The sequence below is a fragment of the Prionailurus viverrinus genome, chromosome A1 (genome assembly GCF_022837055.1).
Source record: "Prionailurus viverrinus isolate Anna chromosome A1, UM_Priviv_1.0, whole genome shotgun sequence".
NCBI lineage: Eukaryota > Metazoa > Chordata > Mammalia > Carnivora > Felidae > Prionailurus > Prionailurus viverrinus.
Window position 1 is genome coordinate 164515896 of NC_062561.1, and position 27912 is coordinate 164543807.

Sequence of the window (27912 nt, forward strand, 5' to 3'; positions counted from 1 at the left end):
CCCGACTGAGCCCCCCGGGCGCCCCCGTTTATTTATTTTTGAGACAGAGAGAGACAGAGCATGAATGGGGGAGGGTCAGAGAGAGAGGGAGACACAGAATCTGAAACAGGCTCCAGGCTCTGAGCTGTCAGCACAGAGCCCGACGCGGGGCTCGAACTCACGGACCGTGAGATCGTGACCTGAGTCGAAGTTGGACGCTTAACCCACTGAGCCACCCAGGCGCCCCATGAAAATTAAGTTCTTTAAAGTGTTCATATTTCTTCCCAAAATTAGTATTTCCCATCATTCTTTTTTTTAAATGGGATTAGGGCTGAGGGCATGATCAATGGAAGGAGTATCAGAGTCACAGTGTCCAACAAGATTTGGGTTTCTTTAAAATGGGACATTTGAGAATACTTTGTACTTTCTTAAACCTCTATTACATATGTTTATATGAAATAATATATTTTACTAAAACCTTCATAGAACATAGATGATAAATAGGTAGATAGATAAATAGATAGCTATAAATATTTTTCTGGAATGCCTTAGACCAAGTTCATAAAACTAACCTGACTCAGCAGTATGATATATTAGGGGTAACTGGTTATGCCATAACAAGTTGTAAACATTTATTAAAATAGATTATTCATTCTTCTTTCCTTCAACAACTATTTATTGAGGGCTTAACTATTTTCAGGTTCATCACACTTTGTCAGATTGAGAGCTAGCTGATATAAAAAGTAGTAGTCACATAAGCACTTTATTTTGCTTGATGAAAGACCTGCACCACTGTAATTTTGGAATACAGCTGGTACTAGGAGGCATTGTTCAGGGAATCACATTGGCATTAGGAAATGCATAAAGGGCTATTCAACAGAGCCAGGGCCTACGTGTGAACACAGCCTCCCAACATACTTTCTCATGTTAATAGTCATTAGGTTGACAGAGTTGAATTGCCCGTGTTGTTCTTTATGGAAAATAAGGGTAGATGTGTCAGAATTCTCCCTTAGGAATACAGAAAGCAGTTTGATTTTTTTTTTAAGTTTATTTATTTATTTTTGGGGGGGATCATGCACACTCATTTGCATGTGAGCAGGGGAGGGGCAGATAGAGGGAGAGAGAGAATCCCAAGCAGTCTCCATGCTGTAGCACAGAGCTGACACAGGGCTCGATTTTACAAACCTGGAGATCATGACCTGAGCCAGAATCAAGAGTTGATGTTTAACCAAAAGCAGTTTGGGGGCGCCTGGGTGGCGCAGTCGGTTAAGCGTCCGACTTCAGCCAGGTCACGATCTCGCGGTCCGTGAGTTCAAGCCCCGCGTCAGGCTCTGGGCTGATGGCTCAGAGCCTGGAGCCTGTTTCCGATTCTGTGTCTCCCTCTCTCTCTGCCCCTCCCCCGTTCATGCTCTGTCTCTCTCTGTCCCAAAAATAAATTAAAAATGTTAAAAAAAAAAAAAAAAAAAAAAAAAAAGCAGTTTGATTTAACATCATATTTTTTTGTTACTGTTGAGTGGAAGAAAGAAGGATGTGGAGTAAAATAGGCAAATTAGTTTGCTGATATTAAGGGTGTCTTGAGTCCTAACCCATTTAAGAAGTGACAGTTTCCCTGTCAGATAGGAACTCAGAGTTACCTCAACTACAAGTTCAGTTATGGATGGAAAGGAATAAAGTATGACTCTTTTCTTTCTCTTCAGCTCTTTAATGAAATTTTCTGTATGACAGCAAAGATTCTTAAGTTATTTGACCAGCTCAATTTTGTATCATAAAATCAGTATCTTAAAAAAACTATATTGGTGAGCGGATTATGCTATCTCATAGGCATGTGTTTAGAGATGAACATGGGCATGATGCTCCCATACAGGTAAAATATGGGAGGATCTGTCCATGGATTGGTTGCAAGTTTCATTTATTACTATATAAACGTATTAATATTTTACTTTGACTAATTGGAGAAGCATACATGATTATTTTGCTTTCCCTCTCTGCATGATGATTCAAGGTCTCCTAAACTAGAGCCACATCTTGAATTTCTTCTCCCTCATCTCTGTCCCTTGATCTATATATTTTACTTTCCTTTAAACAGGGGAAGGGTAGATAATATGGTGAGAGGTTCTGGTTTTATTACTTTGACACCAGCCATTTCTTTTATAGCGCATAGTTTTCTGACCAACTCCAGCAATGTTAAAATGGGATTCTTGGGGCGCCTGGGTGGCGCAGTCGGTTAAGCGTCCGACTTCAGCCAGGTCACGATCTCGCGGTCCGTGAGTTCAAGCCCCGCGTCAGGCTCTCGGCTGATGGTTCAGAGCCTGGAGCCTGTTTCCGATGCTGTGTCTCCCTCTCTCTCTGCCCCTCCCCCGCTCATGCTCTGTTTCTCTCTGTCCCAAAAATAAATTAAAAAAAAAAAACGTTGAAAAAAAAAATGGGATTCTTAGGAATGGTGTTTTGACACATGAAGATCTGTGTAGTGAACAGGTGTTTGTTTGGGATTGCACCTCACCATTTGCTTATATTTCACGGGAGAAGCAATTACACTGACAGGTATCAGATTCAGAGAATGAGAAGCCAAATGACTTTTAAAGCATGAAAAGTGCTTCCCATGGCAGGGATTCATTCCTCTGGTCTCTCAGGGGCTCTACATTTTCAGACCTTACAGAAACTACATCCATGTTTTGAAAAAAAAAAAAAAATTTCCTTCCCTTGCTGATGTCATTCTGTTGCTATGGAGAGGAAGAGAGTGCCACATGACATTGCTGGAAAAATCACCACTGACGTATTTTTGTAGAGCAAATAGTCCACTTCAAAGCTTGTTTTTTTATTAGCAGAGGCTTGCTAAAAATTGTCAGAACACCAAAAAGGAAACATTCATCTGCGCAAACTACCTTGGAAATGAAAGTCTCATGATGGTGTACCAAAATAATTCCCTCCTAATAGTAATGCAGAGAATGAAATACATGATAACCCATATGAATTGAGAAAGAAGAAAACATGTTTTAAACTACTAGGCATAACTTATATTATTTGGAACTTTTATCTTGGAAATGTCCATCCCACTGTTTTATTTTATTTATTTATTTTGAGAGAGAGAGAGAGCGTGCACGAGCATGTGTAAGCAGGGAAGGGTCAGAGAGAAAAACAGAGAGAGAGAATCCCAAGCACGCTCCATACTGTCAGCAAAGAGCCCAACATGAGGCTCAACTTCACAAACTGTGAAATCATGACCTGAGCCAAAACCAAGAATCGGACACTAAACTGACTGAGCCACCCACACACCCATCATCGCACTGTTTTAAAATCTGTTTTTAATATTGAGTCTTTCAGTTGTTCAGTGTTGCCCCATGGAGGTCTGAGTCTTTAGAAGAGCTTAGGATTGCTTTCATTTTGTATCACTCCTGAGGCTCCTTTTTCTTCCCTGGTGTAGAAGCCAAGGTGCCAGTTCAGGTTTCAGGGATACATTTATGATGTCTTAGGGTCAGTACATGACTCTCCATTCATGTGACCATGAGGAAGAAGGCAGTTACCCAAAGCGAGATCCTAGACTCTCAGGGTTAAATGGAAGAAGGCATTTTTGAAGACTTGTAAATAATATATGACATTCCTGTTAAAGTGTCCTGAATTTTACTGTTATTAAATGAATAATTAAGATTTTTCTGTCAGAAAAGTACTTTGCCCAATCTCTGAGTTTTAGCAAATGGAAGAAGGGCTAAAGAATAAAAGGACTTAAAAGAGGAAAGAATGGCTGCTTAAATGCCATTTCCATCTGCCGTACTTGGTACTGCATGGAGTGAGTGCGAATGGATACTCCATTATGAAGTAGAAATAGGCCTTTGACACTGTGCTTTAGATACTGAAAACTGTGATGGGCTTTAATGAAAGCTATAAAATAAGTGCACAATATTTCCACCTCTGAACCTATTGCTGGCAGATTTACTGGTTGTGTTTTTCTTGCATTAAGAATGTGTTTTATGTGAATGGCTGTTTTGTTATGTCTTTTTTTTTTGCTTGCAGTGGCACATCTAGTGATGAAATGTGCAACTTATACATTATGTATTACATGGAAGCTAGGCATGCAGTCTCTTTCATGACCTGCACGCAGAATGTAGCTCCAGATATGTTCAGAACCATACCACCGGAGGCCAGTATTCCAATTCCTGTGCAGTCTGATATGGTTATGATGCATGGACATCACAAAGGTAAAATGGGTATTAATTTACAGTACAATATGATTTCGTATTTTATATTTTCTTGCATATCACACTTGACTGTATATTAATATTTAAAATCACCCTCCACCTGTCACGATCACCTGTACACACAATCCGATTCCCACTTTCCCTTCTTTTATAACCTGTCGTTCCTCCTGACATGTCCCCACCAAAACAGTTAAAGTGACAAATCTCAACTGGTGATGAAACAGATTAATTCGGGGGCCAATTCCAGAAATGTACCTCTTTTTTCATTCAATTCATGTTTTCTAGTTTCCCCATTTGATTCCTTCCATAGCAAGTAATGACTTATGTAATTTATGAATTTATACACCATGTTCTGAAGAGTGCTTCAGTTTGCCAATGCAAATGGTGATTGTCTCCAACCATACCCTAAATTATCTATTTTAATGGGCCTCCTCAAGCAAAGAAGAGTTTGTGATTTATGAGGCATTTCTAATCTTGGCCTTTTTGGTCTCATTCTCAGAATTGTTGATGAACTTGCTCTTCCTCTGCAAAATGATCATACTGATTGTCATTTTGTTAGTTTAAAATTGCAAAACCCACACCCTGTTTTATTGGATGAAGTATGCTGAGACTTCATTGAGTTTTACAAGTTCAATCTTAAAGTGCCAGAGCACCTTCTTATGTCTTTCTATTAGAAATTTTATGAATGAAGTTTACATAGCAATTAGGTCACTTATTAAGATCTTAATATATTTATAGAATGTGCCTTAAAATGTTCTTAAAATATCCTTAAAATTTCAGTAAGTTCAATTTTTAAAATTACAAGCAGTTTTATTAATGCATTTTTAGTTTGGTATCAGGTATGTATTACTGAAAAGGTAGTTGATTTAATTATTAAGTCAGAAATCTTCTTCTTAATTGGTGGTTACACTGGAGATTTTTGCGAATTAAATTCTTAATGCTATTGTTTTTATGAAACCTAAGACCCTGAAAATATTTTTATGTTGATGGCATATTTCCAATAAGCTATTTAAAGTATATGATATATCCCACAAATTTATGCTCAGCTTTTTTGATCCTTTACAGAAACAGAGAACAAAGATAAGACTTCCTTGCAACAGCAGCCAAAAGGAGAAGAAGAAGTGTTAGAACAGGGTATGTATGCATAGTTTTATAACTTGGCCTATAAAAGTGTTCATATTCCAATTGGGCAACCAAATCTTAAAGTTACTAAGATATTTTAGGTCTTACCAGCCTCGATCCCTGTGTATTGCTGTGTTTGTATAATATATAATTCATGAGAAAATGGTCAATTGTTGTACTTTAGCTTTGAAAGTAAAATTCCTTGATGTAATAATTTGGACCCATCAGATATTTCTTTGTTTTGGTTTACTTAATATTGTATCTTTTATATATAGCGCAAATATAATTGTTAGAAACATTCATTGGGCAGCATTTTAAACTTGAAAGGACTTTACCATTTAAAATCTTGTGTATTTTGTATGGTATGTTCATTGACTGTATTTGAAATAAATTAGGACTTAAACTTGCATCTGGCCTCTCTTAAGTCTTCTCTGCCTTCAGTAAGGTAGGTGGGATTACCAACTTAGGCATTTATAGTTTTATATTAAATTGCCATCTGATGAATCAGGAGAGCATCCTTCTTCCTCTGATCCATTTATTTGAAGCTGTAATACTTGGTCCTTGCATGTCATGCACTGCGTATCTTGGCACTGAAAAATATTTTCCTCAATTTTTTCTTACTAGTTGTTTCAAAGATGATACTTTGTGTTATGTGTTGGAGTATGTTATCTTATCAAGTCTTTTTGGCCTAGATAGGATATATTTTAAAACATTAATGTTAATGCAAACATACTTCTTAGGACAACATAAAGTGTACAGGAAATAGATATTTTCTGTTGGCAACAGACAGAAATTTCTCACTCTTTGGATATTGTAAACCACTATTGGAATTCTTCAAAATGTATCCTAGGAGGTCCAGGTCAAAGTTAACACTCTTGCATTAAGAGTATTTGCAAAATTAAAGAATACAGACTTTTTAAAGGGAAACATGCACTCTGAAAGGGAAATAAGGTAAACCGTAATAGAAATGTTTTTCAGTTATATAGAGAGAGTATGTTCCATAGCATCTCATTCCAACAAAATGGCCTTTGGGAAAAATAAAATAGAACTTTAGCTCAAAGTTGTTGGTACTTTTCTGTTGAGTCAAAAAAAGGGAGATGATGTTATACTAAATGGCTCATACTAAACTATTGAGTATGATTTAAATTAGCTAAATTTATCAATCCTTTGTGTATAATTGTAAGGAAGTTAGTAATTATAACCTAAATTTGCTAGTAGTAGTAATAGTGTTTTCTATAATTGTACTGAAATTTGATCAGACTTAAAATGAATCATTTCAATTTTGATATTGAACACACTGTTTGAAATATATGTCTTTGAAATAACTTGAGTCATCTTAGCATACTCTTCCAAATAGTAACATACGTGATACAGTATGGAATGAGACCATCATTTAGTACATGTGTCTAATAAAAAAGTGAGTTTATATGGAAACTTAGGCTGGGCTGTGTTTTCCTTTTCAAGTTTGTTGAGTTGATCAAGGGAGACACTGAAACTTCTGAAAGGTTAGAAACCCAAAAGTTTCACTAGGTGAAGAACCTTAAATGTCAAGTTTAACCTGTTCTTTTCAAATAAGATTTAGGAGGGGTCTATCACTTATGCCTAAAAACCAAATTCTTTAAAACACTTTCATGTTTTGCCAGTCATTTACCCTTTCATATCTGATAGCATACATATAATTTTAAGAGTTAAATATATCCAAAGACTTACTGATTCCAGAGAAGAATTCCACGGACACAGAAGAAATTATTTTCTTATAGTTAGTGCTTTATTCTACTTACGAATAAAAGTGCTGTAAAGTTATTTCACTTGAGAAGAAAAAATATTCTTCTGACTGAATTTTCATACTACCAAAAATGGGCTATGGCATTCACATGTTGACAATAGTGGGTCCATCAAAATGTCACCTCCCAGGTTATTTGAAGACAGATACCTAACCAAAAACCATTCAATGTCCATTGTAGCCTATATATTATTCTACAGGCCTTTGGGGACCACCAGCCTGTAAGTTAGAGAATATAAAGGTATGCCAAATGCATGTTTATACACATAGTCCATTTGATTCGCTAATGAGGTCAATCTGTCTCCTTGCGCTACACGTGGCAAATCTACTCATTACTGAGAGAGTAAGTACCCCATTCTTCTGAAAGATGTTGATTTGCACAAAATGTGTATTTGTATTCATTCCCTGAGTTGATAGATTGATCAGGGCTCTAATTATTCAGATAAATTATGCCACATCTGCTGATTTTAAAGTAAACCCTCCAACTCAACCTCCTGCCTTATTTTGGTGCTCTGGACAAAACAATTTATGTTCAGGTGCTCCTCCAGGTTGTACTGATTCTTTTAATATTTTAAATCCCTAATAAATAAAAGCCATGAATCATTTCAGTTGTGCTAGCCACAAGTTAACAGACAGCATCTATGTTGGTCACACAGAGGATGTCAGATCCCCAATGGAAATAGAACACTTGTGGAGCAGGAAAGAAAAGACCCCAAATGTCAGAAAGGCAAGTTCTATACCCATCAGTAGCTAAATAATAGAGATAGTTCTTCCTGGAGAATACAAACAATATTATTTTTACTTCCTATCTTAATACATTGGAAAGCATACAGGAAGATAAAGGTCAAGATATATAATAAATGCTCCATTGGAAAGAAGGGATGACTTTTATTAAGGTAGTAAAAAAAAGAGAGAAAAGTATTCATATGCTATAGGCTGAAAAAAAAATGTAGCTCTGTCACATTATTTATCTGATACTCTGTTTCTCCAGAAGGAATAGAAGTGGGGTGTTTTTGAAATTCGAATCACTGAAATTGCTAGCTATTAATTTTTGTCAGGATATTAACCTTGATTGGAAATTTTACTAGAGCTTGAAAGAGACAGCTCAGATCTATGAATCTATGTAGTACTGCCCAGCCTATGCTTACAAACATGCTTACCTTCTGCAGTATCCTTGTATATATTTGCTTCCTGTAGAACAAAATTTGGTGTAAGGCAAATGTATCTCAGACCTTATCTCAAAAGATGTAATTATGAAGACATTAGAGAAGCCTCATTGTATGACAGCTTTACCTATCAGGTTGTCCTGGATCATACAACAATGAGACACATTTTAGTGAAGCTTCAATTAAGTCTGTGGGAGGGCGGTGGGGGCGGTTAAAACATAATGTTTATTTGACTGAGTTGTTAAATAATATTCATTTAAAAAGATATGGAATTTAAGGAAAAGTATAAAGAATCAAATAAAAATCATCCATTATCCCCAGAAATATGGATGTATATGGACATCTTTGTGTGAAATATATATTATATATACATTATTTTGATAATGTTTAGATCATATATGCACAGTTTTGTATCCTTTTTTAAAAATATTATATCTTGAATATTTCTTCCAACTACAGGAATTACTGGCAAGCATGATTTTTAATGCCTGCATAGTATGTGTATATTCCTACCTATACTGCTTTGAAAATAGCCTGTTTGCCTGTAGGTGAGCTAATCTGTTAATGAGTTGATTATGTCTGCCTCCAAGCAGAAAAACACTAATAGGTATTCAAAATGAACTGAAATGTTACTATCCTTTGAAAACACTGTAAGTGAGGAATCACCTATATCTGTAATAAGTACAGTCAGCTAAACAGTACAACTCAATTAGACATTGATTCTGAGCGGAGAAAATGAATCCCAGGAGACTTCAGAATGAAAGGGTGGTGTTGAGGTTTCCCAGAGCAGACACATGAACATATCCTTTACTTATATCTTAATGGTTGGCACTTTTAGGAAAGTAAAGTGTGTTTTGTAATTTCTCTATATTTCTTATGCGTATGACTTCTCATATACGTTCGCTATGCCTGTGGTACAACCTGAGCTTTCTTTCAACATTGTTTGGGTGAGGAGCTTGGGCTGAAACAAGGAAGCTTACCAGCTTCAAGCAAGCATCAATGCAACTACTATTAGGAGTGCTGATTTTGAGTGTTTCTCTCCTTTATAATTCAAAGTATAAGGTGCAGTATTGAAATTCTACATTGAATTCTGCATTCTGCAATGAAATTCTGAACATTGAAATTCAGTGTTAGTTGTATTGTGAAGATTTGAGGTCTTAAAAAAAAACATGGCAGAATTGAAAGTCAAAATCTACAACGCCAGTTGTCCTTGTTATTATACATTATGCTCTAGACAGCATTGCTTTTGCTGCAGAAAGGGCCTTTTAACACGTTTTACTCGGTTTTCTCCAAACTCTTCTCATTGTAGTCTTTGTGCCCTCATATAATCAATCTTTCTACTCAAAGGTCAGCATGAGTGACTATATTCCCAAGGCAGGGAGAATATGACAAAAATACAATTTGTAGAGGGAAAACACTCCATGACCCCAGATAGTTAAAGGTCTTCAGACACCTTCTGTGAAACAGAATAATTTCACCCTGGTTTTATGCTAACAAAAATGAATTACCATTGGCATGTTTTATCAAATAAGCAGAATCAAGGGAACAAGGTTTCAACTTTAAAAGACAATAGTCTACTGCAAAAGCTTGTTAAAGTGACAGTTGGTAAACCATTTATAGAGGAGTGGAGCAAAGTCCGGGCTTAATCACACTATTTGTATTTCTTTGCTTTATTCAAAATAGAATACTTCATTCATCCCCTAATAAAGTCCACATGGTTTTAGTAGCATCTTTTTGGCTAATTCTAAGCGCCCTCAGTGCCACTTTGCTGTTTGAAAGAAGTTACAATTCTTGTTTGTATTCCCATTCGCTAAAAATTTATCGGTTTGTTATGATTTATGAGCAGCTCACAAGTCTTTACATATTGAACTCATCTATCAAACGCAATTCTAAATACCCCCCAAGGCTCTGGGAAGCTGAGTGGATGCTGTTTGAATTGGTTTCCTAATAGCAGAATAGGCAGATGAGAATGATCATTTATCACACAGTTGTGCTTTCTGATATAGATCTGTGTGCATGGTAGTTGCAAAAGCCATCATCTGCTAACTTCTCCTTTTTTATATTTGTCTCATTTTCTTAGGAAAAGGTGCAGGGAGAAGCTCATTTCTGATTGTTCAATTCAGTAGGAGGAAAAAATAATAAAGTTCGCTTCTTTTGAGATCCTTGAGCTGGTCATCATGATCATGCTTTATTTCTCTAAGACTAGTGGGATAAATGTTAGTGTTAAGTAAGTGCTTAATAAACCAAATCAACTAACCATAAAGGAAAATCAACTATGACTGAGTTACAAACCAAAAATATTAAAATCTGAAAAGAAATGCTTTTATTTCTCCATTCCTCATATCTCTGTCATTAATCAGTTACGTTGCACATTGCATGCTCACTAGCTTAGTCACTTGGCATATTTTGTCAGGGGTTAAATGCTGATGAACATCCTATTTACTTTCGATGTACCATAGAAATGACAGAGCGATAATGAGAGTTGTTTGGTTTGGGTAATAAAGGACTAGTGGTATGTATGGGAAATAGGACTTCATAGTCTGAAGATTACCACAATGTTTCTGATTATTTTTTTAAATGCCTCCACAATTAAGATTTTTCGCTGTCTAGGAGCGCCTGGGTGGCTCAGTTGGTTAAGTGGCTGACTCTCAGTTTCCACTCACGTCATGATCTCACATCAAGAGATCAAGTCCCATGTTGGGCTTTGTGCCGACAGCACCTTGGAGCCTGCTTGGGATTCTTTCTCAAAAATAAATAAATAAACTTTAAAAAAATATATTCTTAAAGATTTTTTACACTGTCTAAAAGTAGAGATACTTTTTTTCCCCAATAATTTTAAAGCATTTTATTTAAAAAAAAAAAAACTCATGGGGCAATTTTTCAATGTATGTTTCTGTTTCATTTTGATCTCACTATATTCCTGAAGGTAAGCCAGAAAAGTTTTCATGTTGATGGCAGGGAATGTGAATGGTCCCTACTAAAGAAAAAAGGCCCACTGAGTCATGAAGTAGTTAATGCAAGCATACAACTTAACACATTGGGAGTTTAATTGGTAGTGTTTTAGATTTTCTTCTACTATGCTGTGTACTTTTTCCTGGCACATTAGCTGCTAGCACAGTTATGTTTTCCAAATCCAGACCCACTCAGCCAAATTACATAAAAGAACTAGAACATTTGTGCATTCTATAAGAATCAAAGTTTGAGTGAGAAAAAAATAAATGGATTCACTGCAGCCTAAAATCATCAAAGAAATATTTTTATTTCTACTGATGCAGAGGCAAAGGGTGACATTTTTAACAATTACTATTCATCCCATAATAATTTACTGGGTAGCTGCTGTGATAGGAATAGTACTAATCACTAGAAATATGACAATGTGTAAGAAATGAGAGATTTTTAATGTTTCCATAAAAAATCACATTTATCCCTTGCCACTTGTCCCTTCTCAGATAGTTTAAATGTACCATTTTTTTAAAGAAAATCTTATAGAGTTTGGTCATACTACACATAAGGTATATTAGAAGTGGGAAGTGAAAACTATTGAAGAGAACAGAAAACCCTCCTACTTTTTCAAACCGAAGGTAGCCGGTCATTATTCTTTAGGCCAGCTTTGTCAAATCACTGTGGTATGGAGGTATTAACTAGTTTACAAGCATCTTATGTTATGATATGGAGAAGGCAGGCCAGCAAAGGACAAAAAGAAACTTGTTCAGTTAAAGAGCACACCCGGCACAAAGCTCAGAAGACATTTCATTTAAATAGGAAAACAAATATAGTAAGATTGACAGGTCTGAGGTAAATTCACAGGAGTTTATTAGCCACTATAGGGAAAAAAAAAAAAAAAAAAGTGGAGCCTGGATCCAGTATAGGCATCAGTTAGAAGGTGTGCCCTTAATACAGGTTGCTCCTTCAAATCCCAGTTCAACTTCCTACCAGATGTGCAGGTTTGTACTGTACCATTGATTTCCTCATCTCAACTGAAGACAGTAAGTATTTTGTAGAGATGAAATGTGTTAAATCATATACAGCAACTCAGCAAAGCAACTAGGTAATGCAAAGCTCACAAAAAATTTTAGCTATTACTGTTGTCATGTGCAGTTTATAAAGGACTTGTTTATCCTCTTATCTGTGTCAACAATAGGTAGGGTAACTGTACATCCCAGTTTTTCCAGAATTGTCCCATTTTATACCTAGTATAAATTTTACCATTACCCTTTTTCTCTTCAAATATGTCCCAGTTTGGGAAAGAAATTATATGGTCATCTTAGTAGTGGGAGCCAGAATAAAATTAGAGAATACCCCTGAGAAGTATATAGATTGACAGAGCCAAGAAAAAGGTGGGCCATAAGCAAGGAGTGTCCAGGGAAGCAGGCTACCATGAATCAGAAGTCAGTTCCACAGAGGTAGAACAGCTTTAATACCATTACAGACAGATTTTGACGTTGAAGGCAGGGATGAAAATCCATTCTGAGGAAGGAGGGGAAGAGTCTTTAAGCACGCCAATCAGATGATAAGAATCCCAAATGAGTTCTGGTGGTAGGGAGGGAAAAAATGATGTTGACACATCAGCATTGATGAATCAGTTGATTCACTGGTGAGAGAGGGACAAATCCAGTTTTCTGGATTGATGGACCCAAAACATGCTTCATCATCAAGACAGATACTATAAAAAGATAAAGTATGGGGAGGAGATTAAGAGCTCAGTTTAGGACAGGTTGAGTTCAAAATTCCTATGAAACAGACATCTAGGTGGAAATTTCCACAGGGTGGTTTTATAAATCAATTTGGTATTAGGAGAGCTCCAGATATGAGGGTCATTTGTCTGGAGGCAGCAACTTAAGCCTTGTGAATGGCTGATATTTCTCAGCAGGAAGAGGCCTTAGCCAGCGGAGAGAAAGGATGCCAGGGACAGACCTCAGAAAACAACATTTTCATATGTTGGGCAGAGGAATATGAGAAAGCAAAGGTGACAGAGGAGATCTAGAAAGAACAACGTTATAAGCAGAGAGTTTCTGAAGGGACTTTCAGCAGTGCTACATGCCGCTGATAGGTTAAGATGGCTGTGGCAACTAAGAGCTCTTGAGCAACTCATGTGGAAGTCATACAGGGATGAATGAAGAAGTGGAATCAGATGCCTTTGGCTTGGGAAGGAGAGAGGATGTTGTGAGCAAGGATGAAGTAGCCTTGCACGGTCCAATATGGTAGATGCTAGCCACATGTGGTTATTTAAATTTGGGTATAAATTAATTAAAAGTAAAATTAAAAACTAAACTCCTCAGTCATATTAGCCACATTACAAGTTCTCAGTAGACCCACGTGTCTAGTGGCGTCATGTTGGGCAGCACAGGAACAGGGTATTTCCATTATCACAGAAAGCACTGTTAGGCCATGTTGGAACTTGTAAAAGGAAAAGGGAAGGCAGAAAAGTCTGAAAGATAGACTGTGTCAGAGGAGGGTCTCCCTTGCTTCCATGGCCCACTCAAGATAAATGCAGACCGAGTGTGCTTTTATCCTGAGTCAAGTCTTTGGCAAAGAAGCTGAATTAGGAAAAGAAAAGAAAGCAAATAGGAAAGGTTCCAGAGGGTAGTGAGAGGGCTGGCATCCAGAACATTGGAGTAGGGATAGTTCTTTCTCCAAAAATAGACTTAAGAAAAAAGAGAGAAAGCGCAAGTACAATTTACTTTGGCGAAGCAAGGAGGCAAATCACAACAGCCATAGTGACTTGAGAAAATATAGGGCTGTAAAGTTAAAGAGACCTTTTTTTTTTTTCTGTTAGGAAAATCCCAATACCTGTATATGAGATAAGAACTGATTTTTTTTTTTAAGTTTAGGTAAACAATAGATGGAAACAGATGCATGTACATGTTACAACTGGAATTTATGTCTTTTTTGCTGGTAATTAGCTACAATTTAGTGATACCTCCTTTATGATATACACCGAACTGGGCCTTGTACATTAACTTCTTTAAATCCACCAAAGAATTCTTAAAGGTAGTGGTCATTGTCTATATAATGTTGAGGCACAAAATAGCTACTAAGCGTCAGGGTGTGCAGTATACCCCAGACACCGGGCAGTAACAATACAGTGAAAGACCTGTGGGCCATATGTGCACATAGCTAAGACCCCTAATTTGATAGTCAAGGAAGGCTTCTTGGATATAAGTAACACCTCAGTAGGATCTGAAGGCTTAGGAGCTAGTTGGTTACTGGGGAGCAATTGTCCCAGGAAGAAGAAACAACATTGTAGAATGACATTGAAGGAAAGGGAAGTCCAATATGTGTGTAACATAAACTGAGGAGAAAGAAAGGAATATTGAGAAATGAGATTGGGGTAGAGACCCCACAACTTGCTCCATTAATTTTCTACTCCATCCACTGCACTCAAGGTTAGATATACCTGGCACAGAAAAATATTTAACATCTGAGGATTCCATATTTCCACTACCCCAGAAGTGAAAGAAAAACTCTCTAGGTTGTGTGTAAGAGTGTAAGAGATAGCCATCTAGTGGTCTCTCTCTCTCTCTCTCTCTCTCTCTCTCTCTCTCACGTGTCATCTCTATAAATGAGATGCAGCCCTAAATTTCATTTTCATAAGGCCAGTGCAATCTGTATGCAGCGAAGCCTAATACATTGCTAAAGGTTTACTTTCCTCACCCAATGATAACTGTAAATGATAATTTCAAAGGAACTGGAGTGCTGTGCATTTGATATTTTATCACAGCTTTTAGATTTTTACTGACAAACCTGAAGAACCATGCGTAGTTGCAAGTCTGTGTTCCTCCATCAATATTAGACTAATGACATGGATTCAAGTTTTAAAATTCTGGTTTTTACTCATTCCTGAAATAATCTTGTGTTTTATTTTCCATGTAAATGTTTCATTGCACAACAGCACATTAAACTATTTGTATTTAGTGTGAGGGCAGGTGAATTTAACAGTAATGAATTAATTTCTTCCCTGTGAGGCAAAATGCCACTGTGGCCTAACAGATTTGGTTGAGTTGTAATTTGCTTTGTTCATTTTACTGAGATTGGCCCTATTACTTGGTAATTATTTTTTGATTGAAGATTTCACCTGGGATAAGCCGCTTTCATGGGAAAGAATTGAAAGCTTTGAGTCATTAAGCCAAGACTATTTGTAAACATGACAGGATCTCTTAGCATCATTTTGGAAAGACTTCATGTCCCCTTGCACCAATTTTTTAATAATATATTCTTTAGTGGAATGCATCATAGCAAAACCGGTTATCATTTTCATTTCCTACTGGTCATAAAAAAGATTTTGTAAATGTTAACTGATCATGCTGTAAATGTAATTAAAACTTAAGCAGTAAGACTCCACGGTCATAACTAATTTCATTAGTAGCGCTTAGAATAGGGTGAGGGAAAAGAACTGAGTGTTCAACCTTGGGGTTTGGCTTAGAAGAGCAGATTCGTTTCTATTAAGAACGTAGACATGTTTCCGATTCACATAGTTGATGTAAATGGATTTAAAGCCATAGATGTAAATGATAAGGATTAAAATGCTTTGTGAACTTTCCATAGTCATATTTTATATCTCTCATAATGTTTTATAAATAATATTGTCTTCGTGATATCGGATGATCACATCCAAGTTTACTTTTTAGTACAGAAAGGCATGAAATACATCGTGATGAACCATTCCAATGATATTAGTTTGTTAAAATCTTTCTTGTTTGAAACTGATTTGAGGTATTCTTTTTTCACAAGATTATTTTTCTGGAACTTGTTCATTTCTTGTCTAAAATGAACAACTGGAGCTACACACAGTAGCACTGCTAACGAAATAATAATAACAAAACATGGGTGTTTTGCTTGCTAAAGAAATGCATATCTGTTACGTTTCTTGTGTTTTATAGCATATGCTGAAAAAATATACCTTTAATTTCTTGTGCATTATACTTTAATAGGCTTTTAAAGACAACTTCAAAGGGTTTTCCTTGAAGGTAGCTCTTTTCTGATGTAGCTGTTGATCATATTTTTAGAAATCTGATGAACTGTAACTTCCAAATCAACCCGACTCTACTGTGAAAACCATTTACTGAAACATGCCATGCAATCACATGCACATTGTTTTGTTTCCACGAATATGCAAATAGAGGTTATCTGGTGTTATTGGCTCCTGAGATAATAGAACGACATAGGTGGTATATAAAATGAAATGTGAAGCCTATTATTTTTTCATTGTTCTGGAAAATCATCCTTTTTCCCCTGATGCTTAAACATCTGAGAGCAACCTTCTCTCACTTATTATGATGAATCAGGCGATGGTATTTTTAAGGCACAAAATTTTGTAAATTTTGCAATCTTATCAACCCTCCACCCCTTCTCTCTTCTCTTTTTTCCACAGGTGATTTCTATTCACTACTTTCCAAGCTGCTAGGAGAAAGGGAAGATGTTGTTCATGTGCATAAATATAATCCTACAGAAAAGGCAGAATCAGAGTCAGACCTGGTAGCTGAGATTGCAAATGTAGTCCAAAAGAAGGATCTTGGTCGATCTGATGCCAGAGAGAGTGCAGAGCACGAGGAGAGGGGCAATGCTATTCTTGTCAGAGACAGAATTCACAAATTCCACAGACTAGAGTCTACTTTGAGGCCAGCAGAAAGCAGAGTTTTGTCATTACAGCAGCCCCTACCTGGTGAAGGCACCTGGGAACCCGAACACACAGGAGGTGCGTTTAGGGCTTCTTTTAAAGAACAAACTATGAAATGCTACAATCCACATTAGCAAAATCTGAAGGGAATAAAAATGAATGGGTGAAAATACTTATCAATAAAAAAAAACTCATCAGAAAAAAACGTTACTATGATTTGGGTTATCAGATACCACCTTTGTTTGAGGTTTTATTTTTGTTTTGGTCCAATACTTCATAAATTCAGCTTCTGTTCAGTTGATGAGCCAGAATTACCGGGACCAAAAATATCTAGATCGTGTTCGGAGAGTGGCATGTGAAATTCAGCATAACAAATTCTTACCAAATCAGTATTCTCTATTTTGCTCAATGGAAAGAAACTGAAAATTCAACACCTGATCTCTAAAGTCTCAGTGTATGAAATGCTTATATGCTACCTTCTTTTAAGGTAATTAAGGTCCTCTCAAAGGAATCTTCTATTTCCCAGCATTCTTTTCCAATTGACTTGTAAAACATAACCATTTTTATGATTTTGATTTCTTAAGTTCCATTATCAATTACTATCTTAATTGAAAATTTAGTTTAGTTTTTTTTTTTTCTTTCCTGAGGGGACCTCCAGCAACTCAGAAACTATCAGATTTATCTTTATTTCTAACCAGGATTCCTCTGGTTATGGCTTCCATAATTAGAGGACAATACCTTATTCCCTTCAGGTTTCTGTACCAGCAAGCTATGGATGCCTCATCTTTGTCTTTAATTGTATTGTGGCCTCTTTCATATTGATTGTGTTTCATGTTACTTGCTAATGTGGAAAGCCAGATAATACAGCATGTGGAGATAATCTCCAAAAAAGTAACAGATATGGGTGCATGGCAGCTGTCCATGCGTGGGCTGGAATGGCTCAGGCTGCCAGCTTGGTGTTTTCAAATACAGCTTTGCAGTAAGCGATAAATTATTCAACACCCAGCTGATTTTTATTTATAATTGAAAAAAAGTTAGCATGTGGTGCCTTTTGCTCACACAGAAGTTTCAAGCACTGTCCATTGGGTCTGGTCTAATACTTTCTATGGGGGGTACTGGGACCCAGTTTTTTACATCTTCATACTTAAACAGAGTCAGCCCTGCTCTAACTCCTAAATTTATCTAATGAAACTATTTCTCAAGAGGGTTTCCTAGACTCCACTGCATTAGAATCACCTCACCTAAGGTGCTTATGAAAAATCTAGACTCCTGAATACTACCTAAGAACAACTGAATTGACATTTCCAAGGGTGGTGCCTAGAAAATCTGCAGTTTATCACGTCCCTATCCATTTCATAGACAGACTTGAGTGTCTTTCTGAACCTCTATATTAAGGACAGCAAATGGTAACCCATACAACATGAAAATATAAAAGGCAGAAGGGCTTCTTTGGCAAGAGTACAATTCTATTCAAGTGCGAAATGTTAGAGTTGCAATATATTTTATCCCATGACTTCTCTTTGTTACCTTGGATTTGAAATAATATTGTGGTTCTTATAATTTACCTATAGGTATCATAAGTATGCATGTAAAAATCATAGTTTGACTTAAGGCATTGTATTCCTAAAACCTAGTTAGCTTTTCTAAGAAAGAAATATTTAAAATACCCCCAAATACATTTACTTGCCAGATCTCATACCTTATTGGGTGGTCAAAATGGCAGTGTCCGGGAGTGAAATGTTGCTGCAGGATCTGGGTCAGGAAATTTCCTTTCATTTAAAATATGTGGGTAAACGTCACTGAATTAAATAAAATGATGAGTCATAGAAACATACAGCACAAATCCTCATTATAGAAAGAAAATGTGCCTGTGTTTCCTTTCTGCAATGATTTATTTTAGTGTTATTTCACTACTCTGATTCAAAAACCTTTTAAACGTTAAATGTAAAATAGCAAAATTCATATTTAGGTAAGCTATTTCTGAAAGTCTTTTTCTTTTCACCCTTCTGTCACTGTTTACAGCACAATATAAAACCTAACCTTAATTGAAAATGTTTCATTCCTTTGTGTAAGCCAGAGAATGCCCTATCCTCAGGAAACTTCCATTTGCAAAAAAAGAAAGTAGGCATTATTAGCATGTAACACCCTGATAAAATACATTAGTAGTCTAATTCATGTATATTTCCCAGGGTATGAGCAAGGGGGATAAATTTGATGGATAATCTCCCATTGTTGTTCTCATAGCCTTTTCTTTACTTCAGACAAAGCTGAGAAGGGGACCCTATAATAGTCTGGAGGACCTAACTGTCTCCCTAAATGCCTAATTTGCTGTAAGGAATTACATTACCTTCAAAGAAGAAGGTAGTTTTTCATATGAGATTATTACTCAAACAAAAATGCGAGGCTATGGTGTTGCTTAATGTTATAGCTCCTACTCATTTCAGATGCCTTTGAGACCTATTTTAATTTTTAAATGAAGAAACTGAAGCCTAGAGAAGTTAACCCATTTCAGTGAGGTCACAGAGTCTGAATTTAAAACTTGGACTTTATAACTGAATTTAAAACTAGAATGCACACTTCCTAGTTCTTTACACTTCATTACAGTCTTGCTCAAAACACTGAGCTAACTTGTTCGCCCAGTTCAGATATGCCTCCCTGGAGCTCTGGGCCATCACTGCTGACAAGCTGGAAGCTTCCACTCAGGACTCTGTTCTAATGTCCACAGTTCATGGCACTAGCACAATCCAATACAGGAGCATTTTATGCCACAGCACTTTGGATTTCATTGACTGGACCATACTTTGGAACTACAATACAGTAATGTATCCCATCCAGCTGATTTGAGAGGTCACAGGTGAAATTATTGGATCGGCTCAAAAATCTGAATGTGACTATGTGTGGTAGGCCCAGAACTACCTCATGGTTTCAAAAACACCATTTTGTGGACTTTTAGATTTGTCTGAATTCCGCTTAGTTCCATACCTTGGCAGCTGCCTTTAAACTTGAATCCCCACCTCATAATGGGATGAGCATCATTGGACACAGCTGCATGAAGAGCACAACCAGAATGACATTTTCCATCTTTGCTATGAAGCCTTTAGCATTCCCGAGAACAAGATGGTTAAGTATTGTGTCTTCAGCGTGTCTCTAAGAGCACAAATATCCACAAATAGCACCTCTTTCTAAGTCTTGTCTTCATGACCTGTGGTGAGTCTGTTCTGAAAACTCTTGTCCCAACAGTTGTGAGAACAACATTAGAAACAGGGAAATTTCCCGGACAGGTGCAGCTAGACTAGCACAGAGGTTTTGCAACTATTGTTGGAAATGACATGACTCACATAGGAAGCTATAGCTGCAGTCTCCACACAACGTACACACACACATGCATGCAGACAACACACACATGCGTGCACTGCGCGCACACGATTCAGCTCACCCCAGAACAGTTCTGCATGTGGCCAAAATAAAATCTGAAAACCATTCCACGCAGGTTGTATGCTGTGGATCACTTCAGACTCTGGAGCCTGACTTCCTGGCTTTGAATCCTAACTACACCACTTATTATGTGGTCCGTAGGAAAAATTAGAAAAGAAATTCTCTGGGCTTTAGTTTTCTCATCTGTAAAAATGAGGATGATAACAGTACAGTCCTCACAGGGTTTTAGTGAGGGTCAAATAATACTTCCATGTATGCCAGGTAATGCATGGAAAGGGCTTTGAACAGTTTCTGGCACACACAAAGTATTAAATAAATGTTGTAATACATTAACAATACATATGATTATAATTGCCACCGTTAACATCATGTCGGATTAGGATTTCAAAATTTTAAACACCAAAGCAATAGGAGTAAATGTTAATTACTATAACTTAAGCAGTACCCATGAGAGAATTTTCTTGGAAAGTGTAGGAAAGCTGTAAAATTTGGCACTCTAATTTGATAAATTCAGAAAATGACTTGGCAGTGTTCTGTCGTAATGGCAGTGTGTGGCTCTCAAATCTCTGATCACTTACATTGACCTGCCTTGACGTTTTCCTGTGATACATGATGTACAGTGTGGAAATATTCGACTAGGTAAACTGAGAAGCAAATACACTCTTTTTTAAACCTAACGTCATTTTTTTTTTACCGTTAATTTGATATTTATATTGAGACAATATTCGTAGGATGGGAACAAAATCCTAGTCTTTATTCTAGTGGCCTTCTGGAAACCACACTCACTGAAAAATAAATCTAAAACTATATTCTCAGTGGCAGATTTGATTGGAATGCTATTTGCTAGCATATGGAAGCCTGGCTCAGCATATATTATATACCTGTGAACAGAAAATAATATCTGCATGTGTGTGATGCTTATCAAAGTATTCACAGACTCTTAATCAACTCAGAGTCTATATTTCAGTCATATGCTTACCTCTAGGTTCACATCTTATAGAATTACCAGGTAAAATAAGGCATTCAGTTGGCTTAAATTTCATCCCTGGAGGGAAGGAGACTAATAAAGACAAACATATACATAGCCCTCACTGTGAGCCGGGCTAAGTGTTTTAGGTGCATTAACTTATTTAATCCCCATAACAACCCTATTTATAAACCCTTTTAGAGAGGAAGAAACAGGCACAGAAAAGTTAAGTCATGTGCCTAAAGTGCCATAGCTGAAGGAACCAAGATTTGCTCAAGTCTTGGTTTTAATCACTTTGTTATTCTGCCTCACAATAATATAAAATGATAGATAGATAGATAGATAGATAGATAGATGAGAGAGAGAGAGAGAGAGAGAGAGAGAGAGAGAGAGAGAGATAGGAAGGCAGGCATGCAGGAAGGAAGCATGATGACAGGTTTTTTTTCCAATCATCCCGTCATCTCATCTACACTTGTAGTAACTCTTGGTGTAGATTACTTCTGATCATACTTTCTCAGTCAGCATCCAAACATTTTGACCAAGTCGAAGATCTCATTTGCGATTAAATTTTAAAAAGAAAAGAAATTCTGCTAATGCTTTTGGCCCCTATGTCTAAATTCTCTTCCTCACTTCATCCTCATTAAATGAAACACTGTAATTTAATCCTTGTTTTCTTTCTGACTTGGTTATAAACATTTCTCATCTGTTTTCAGTTAATTATCGCTATGGCCGGCACTTCTGATGAGTAACAGTCTCTGCCCATAATAAGTCACCTTTCCTCACTAGATGAGAATTCCCAAGTGTAGAAAAAGCAGCCATTACATTTTGTTCTTGTTGAAGTCATCTAGTGATTTCACTAAAACTAATCTTTTAATTACGTAACACTGAAGTCACAGCTCTGGGTTTAAAATTAGATTTTTTCTTAACTTTACTTAATTCTGTCATTTCTTCTGTAACACAGATAAATGAATGCCCTTTTAAATGCATATTAATAATTTCATATGAAAGTAGCATTGATCACTACATTAATCTCTTTCTTGGAAAGGTATAATTCATTAATTCTTAGTGATTTATTGATATAATTTTAATAGTAATGTTTATTTTTTTCTGAAGGTCGTTAACTTTTTTTCTAAATATATAGAATATGAGGCTGCACATTGACCTTTATAATGAGTGCAAGAATTCCTCCGAAATAATCCTATTATTTGACATCTGAATTTAGAGCAGCTGACAGAGTTGGGAATGGCTTGCCAAATGTCATGCGTAAGAAATTTGTATTAATTTTCAAATTAAAACTGAAAGGCTACAACATTAGTCATATACTGAATCGCCTCTTAAATGAAAGCTAAGAAAAATCTGAATTCTTAATTTTTAACTTCTCCATGATTGAAAAAGTTAGGTTTAAGTTAGAACCCAAATATATTTTATCATGTAATTTCTTTAATAAGGATTTGAAATAGTTCTTAATTGGGGTTTAGAAAATAATCAATCTTGACATTGACAACTAAAGTCTGGCCCAAGCCCACAGTTCCTTTCCTGTGAAGTGAGAAAATGACCTGGGATGACCCAGTACTGTTCTGACATTCTATGACTCTCATGTAGTGACAGGCAAGGATTGGAGAAACATGTTATTGACTCCATCCATATACCTAGACCACTAGTCCTAAAAGACTGCTTTGAATCTTGATCATCTAATCTTAAAGGGAACAGCTTTTAACCACCTAATAATGAAAAAGATGGTGACACTGGAAGCAAAAACATCAATTAACTGAGGTAATGTTCACAGAGGAGACATGAACTCAGTTTTTCTGTAACTATTTTACAATTTCTAGTTAACCTGGAGACCTAGATCCTAAGAATGTTGAGGTCTTGGGTTGGTAATCTTAAAAGTGTGTGATGGTATTTTTAAATGAAATTTTAAATAGTATAACCTCTCTAAAAATTTTGCCATGCACAAAGTAGTTCTCCTTTGCATTGACTCAGTACTCACAGTGTATATATTTCTTCTTACATATTTCCTTACATATTACCTTTACTGTTTTGAAAATTACCAAACCTATACATTTTAATAATATGTTCTATTTACACTATTTTTCCTTCTTGAAAATTTCCAACCAAACGGACTCTCATATGTGACAAAATAAGCTGTTAACAACCTATCAGTCAATGCTTTTAGCAGACTTTTGAGTGCTTACCAATCTAAGGTCATTGGTAATTGGGGTCATTCTTAGCCAGTTTAAAGTTGATTGTGCAGTATTTCCAATAGTTAATGAAACTCACACGTGTCCCGGTTTGTTTATTTTGGACGCTGCATCTGTTTTTTATCAGAATTAGTATCTTTGGACCTTCATGAGCACCTAGCTTCCAGTACCTGCTGGATGAACCACTGAATAGAAATGTTCTAGGAAACATATGTTTACTTTCTTTAATAAAAATGATTAGCCAATTAGCATTTTTATTGAGTCTCTTAACGTCTTCAGCAGTGTGGGGAGTAAAAAGAGGTAGTACAAGTGAAATATAAGATTATAAGGGTGCTTAAGTGCTGGTTGACAACATAAATAAGTAGACTGGACCACAGCATTCTGTTTAGTGTATTTATTAGGCCATAACAGGCAGCCAGGTGCTGTTAAGACTTTACAACAAATAGTGAATACGACACGATCCCTGCCCTCAAGAAGTTCCATCTGGGTGCAGTAGTTCTGGGCACTGAGAATCTGATGAAAAGCAGCTAAATATCTGTGTTATCGTGAGGTGCAAGGTTGCCTTGAAGACCATCCGGACTCTTCAGGAGCTGATGAATGAGCATCGAACAATGACCACCAAATGGACAAGCTGTAACGGAGATGGGAGTGAATGACATACAACCTGAGAACTTTAAAATAATTGAAAACATTTTCTTTGGGGGATGATTTATCCATCTGTTGATCTATCTAGACATCTCTAATTGTCATGCTTATACCACTGCTTCCAGATTTCACTTTCAAAAACACAGTTTTAATCATGCTACCCCATGCTTAGAAACCTTCAGTGGCTACCAGTCGCCTGTAGCAGCAATTTGCATCCTTTTTTCCTATTATGACAAACGTGATAGATGATGAATGTTATTCATCTGAGCAGCCCCATTCACATCCACTGCTGTGCCCAGAATTGTTTGCAAATGTAAGCGTGCCAGCTGTAACTCTGTCCCCCTTCTCTTCAACTCAAGAAGGCGTATCAAAACGCGTGAGTGAGAATGACATTCTCGTGGGCCCTAATATATTTCAAAAGTAAATTATTCCAAACTCTGTGCTTTACTGATACTAATAATATACTTGCAGCATGCCTCAAAATTAATCTTCGTATAGATCAAGACACCACAGCTCAGACTGACATTCATTCGTTGTTAAATCCATACTCTGCCATATGGTATACAATATATTTTCCAGTCTAAACTAGATCTCCAGGTCTGTTAATCCCTCCTTTCGCTCCCCTAGCCCCACCTGGACACAGAGAGGTATCCTTTCCAGATTATTTAAAGATCTTGAAAAACATTCTGCAATTGTAAACATCCTCGCTTTTGATCTTTCTGACCAAAATATTCTCTGCTCGCTTCTGCACTCACTGAACTCCTCACTTACCTTTAAGTGCATACACAAGTGTTTATTTCTCTGGGAAATCTCCCAGGTCTAACCTTAACCCTACCCTCTCCCAGCCAAGCCCCAGGAAGGATTATGGACCCTCTCTTGTGTTCCATCACTACAGTGTGTCATAAGTATTTGGTTTCTGTTTTTCTCATTTTATTCTACAAGGTCTTCAAGGCCAAAAGCCATGTTTTATTCCCAGAATCTAGCAATGCCTTACATAGACAATACACTTAGCGAATACTTGAAGATGCTTCTGCAGAAGTTGTAGGCAGAACTGACCTAGGCATTCAGTTGCGCTGTTTTCTTAATTTTTATTAAAGAAAAAAATTAAATGTGCAGAGGTAAAAAAACTTTGAATGAAGCAGTACTATTTCCTTAAGTACAGTTGAGAAAATTACTTTAAAAGTGTTTATTCTCACACCAGCATGCTCTCAAGCTTTCATAAGCTGATCCTACAAGCCCTGTGCTTTCCTTTCTTCCTCCAGTCTTTAATGCCTGTCTCTAGGGATTTCACTGCATGTTGCCACATCCTCCAGAGGATGGGAAGGAGAAACGAGACTCGAATTGCTGCATTTCTACCTCTCGGCATCTCTGTTGAAGTATTCGAGAGGGAAAGAAATATGGAACTGATACAGTTGATTTCACAGTATCTTCCTAACTTTATATCCTCAGTCAGTACAGCTACTTCATACATCATACCTCTTTATTCATAAGCATGTTTATAAAAGGGCCTAACACAAATAAATGCAGGTATTCTCTAAGTATAAAGGTACTCTGATTAGAAATCAGAATAACTTGAGAGTCACAGAGTTTGTTATGTTTCCCTTCTCTTGTGTCAGGAAACAGTGAAATACAAGCCATGAAAGAGAGTGTCCCTCCATTCCCATTGCTATAGGAACCCTCACATTCAGAGAAATGAGATTGGTATCTTATATAGATTCCTTGTATGATATAATTAGTGATGGTTTATTATAGGGTCTTGTGTCTATTGAACATCTAGAATTTACACAGGAGTCAGATCACACACACACACACACACACACACACACACACACACAGGCTTACTGCCCATGCTTACTATTGATTCACAGGTAAAAGCTCTGTATTAAGATGATGCCATCCATGTGGTCTTATTTCCCAAACATACTATTTTTAAATAAGAATCATGTCAAGAAGAAAGTAGTCTCAGATTTGCTCTATAAGGACTTCCGGGTAAGCTGTTTTCATAGGCATGTTATCAAGAGGAAAAGAGGGCATACGGTCCCCAAACAAATTCACAGTCACTTCATTTCATAGCTCAGGAAGCTACTCGGCATGTGCATGTGGTTTATTTATTTAGAGCACGGCTTGACTTTTTTTTTTCTTTGCGTCTAGTGACATTGCATGAGTTTCTTATAACCATTGTTCATCTTCATGAGGTTATACAGCTTTCCTTTTTACACCAAATGTCTGTATTTATCTTACAGATTTCCATGTCGAAGAATCACTGGATTGGCCTGGAGTATACCTGTTACCAGGCCAGGTCTCTGGGGTGGCTCTGGACCCTAAGAATAACCTGGTGATTTTCCACAGAGGTGACCATGTCTGGGATGGAAAGTAAGTAATATTTTTCCTTCAGGGTGTAAATGAAAATAAATATAGCATGCATCACTTTTTGTTAAACTAGGGTAATAGTAAGAGAACTACCAAGGTTCTTTGTGAACTTGATTTTTGTGAGCAAACCATATTTATCCTTTTAATGCATGACTCTGATAAGTAATGGAGAGGAAGTCTTGGGCATTTTAAAACAATTAACGTAGTTTCACAAACTAGTTGATGGAAAGAAGACAATGACAATCTGATTCTGCCTACTTACCATTTTCTTCTGTTGTCCTTGAAGCCACCTTCACATTCTTTTTTTTTTTTTTTTACCTTCACATTCTTAAGGAGGATAATATTAAAAGACAGTTAAGAGAGTACATTTGCTGAGGCGTTTCAAGACTTCAAAGAAAGTGCATCCTGAGAAATGATCAACTAAGAAAAGTTACTAGTTGACTACAAGAAAACACTTTGTTATTTCCGTGTGCATGCTGCATAAAGAACCACTTTAAGACCGTTGGACTCTTCTTTTCCATCAGACTGCTGCACAGCAGTGAAAACAATTAACCTTCTGGAGATTATGGTTGAACCAGTTTAGCCACCACATGTATAGAAATAGTAGCTTGACCTTTATATTTTCATACAGATTAACTTTATCACTCAAATTTTCTCTTTTTATGAGCACCAAAGACTTAAGAATAACACAAGGACTAATTCCCCTGCTTTTCCTTTGGGTTTCTCTTTCCAACCTTTTATTCTACCTTCCACTGTCTACTTAGAAGGATTTTGACTAAAAATGTCTAACATTTATTGTTTACTGTGGGGCTGTCACTGTTTTAAATGTTTACCTAAATCACCTTACAACAGCTGGGCACTGTTATTATCACCATCATTCACATTTTCCAGATGAAACCAAGAGGAGGTAGGTGTTTTGCCCCACGTCTCTGAGTTAGAAAACGGCAAAACCGAGCTTCACTTCGTTTTCATCTGACTCCAGGGTTGGCCCAGTTGCCCACTTTGTAATATTGGGTTGTATAGGATTGTGAGCACATTCACATGATGACATTTTTAAAAGGTTGGTCTCAAATCTAGCAGGTTATCTTAACTCTCCTGAGTAATGAATATCCATTTATTCATTTATTTTATCACAAATGTGCATATGAAGGTGAATCTTAAACTAACAATTAACTGTAATGAATCTTCTCCTTTCAAGTGTATAGCTGTAGGGTCTCATTTGGAAAACGGAGAGCCTACATAAATAGTTCAGTTGTTTTTTTCCCTCTAATTTCAGAGATATTGATTACACTTATGCTGGTGCTACTCCGCTCTGTCACACAAACGTGTATGTATTTTTCTTTGTGCAGGTAAAGATGGCGCTCATTCAGCATTTCACAATACATTGGTAGTTTGGTTATTGTTTAATTGTCCTCTCCAGTTGTCACACTTGAA

General features: G+C 36.8%; 1 protein-coding gene across 12 annotated transcripts in view; it reads left to right on the plus strand.

Annotated features, from left to right (window-relative positions):
- The window catches only part of PAM (peptidylglycine alpha-amidating monooxygenase), a 276825-nt gene that overhangs the window by 215988 nt on the left and 32925 nt on the right, over nucleotides 1-27912 (plus strand). For 6 of the 12 annotated variants that reach the window (XM_047851268.1, XM_047851276.1, XM_047851285.1 and 3 more), the window contains exons 13-16: nucleotides 3988-4172; nucleotides 5238-5306; nucleotides 16615-16938; nucleotides 26352-26481. In XM_047851268.1, the coding sequence (XP_047707224.1) occupies nucleotides 3988-4172; nucleotides 5238-5306; nucleotides 16615-16938; nucleotides 26352-26481 (708 nt within the window). The remainder of the gene's footprint in view (nucleotides 1-3987; nucleotides 4173-5237; nucleotides 5307-16614; nucleotides 16939-26351; nucleotides 26482-27912) is intronic. The other 6 variants (XM_047851335.1, XM_047851316.1, XM_047851326.1 and 3 more) reach the window with 1 other exon arrangement.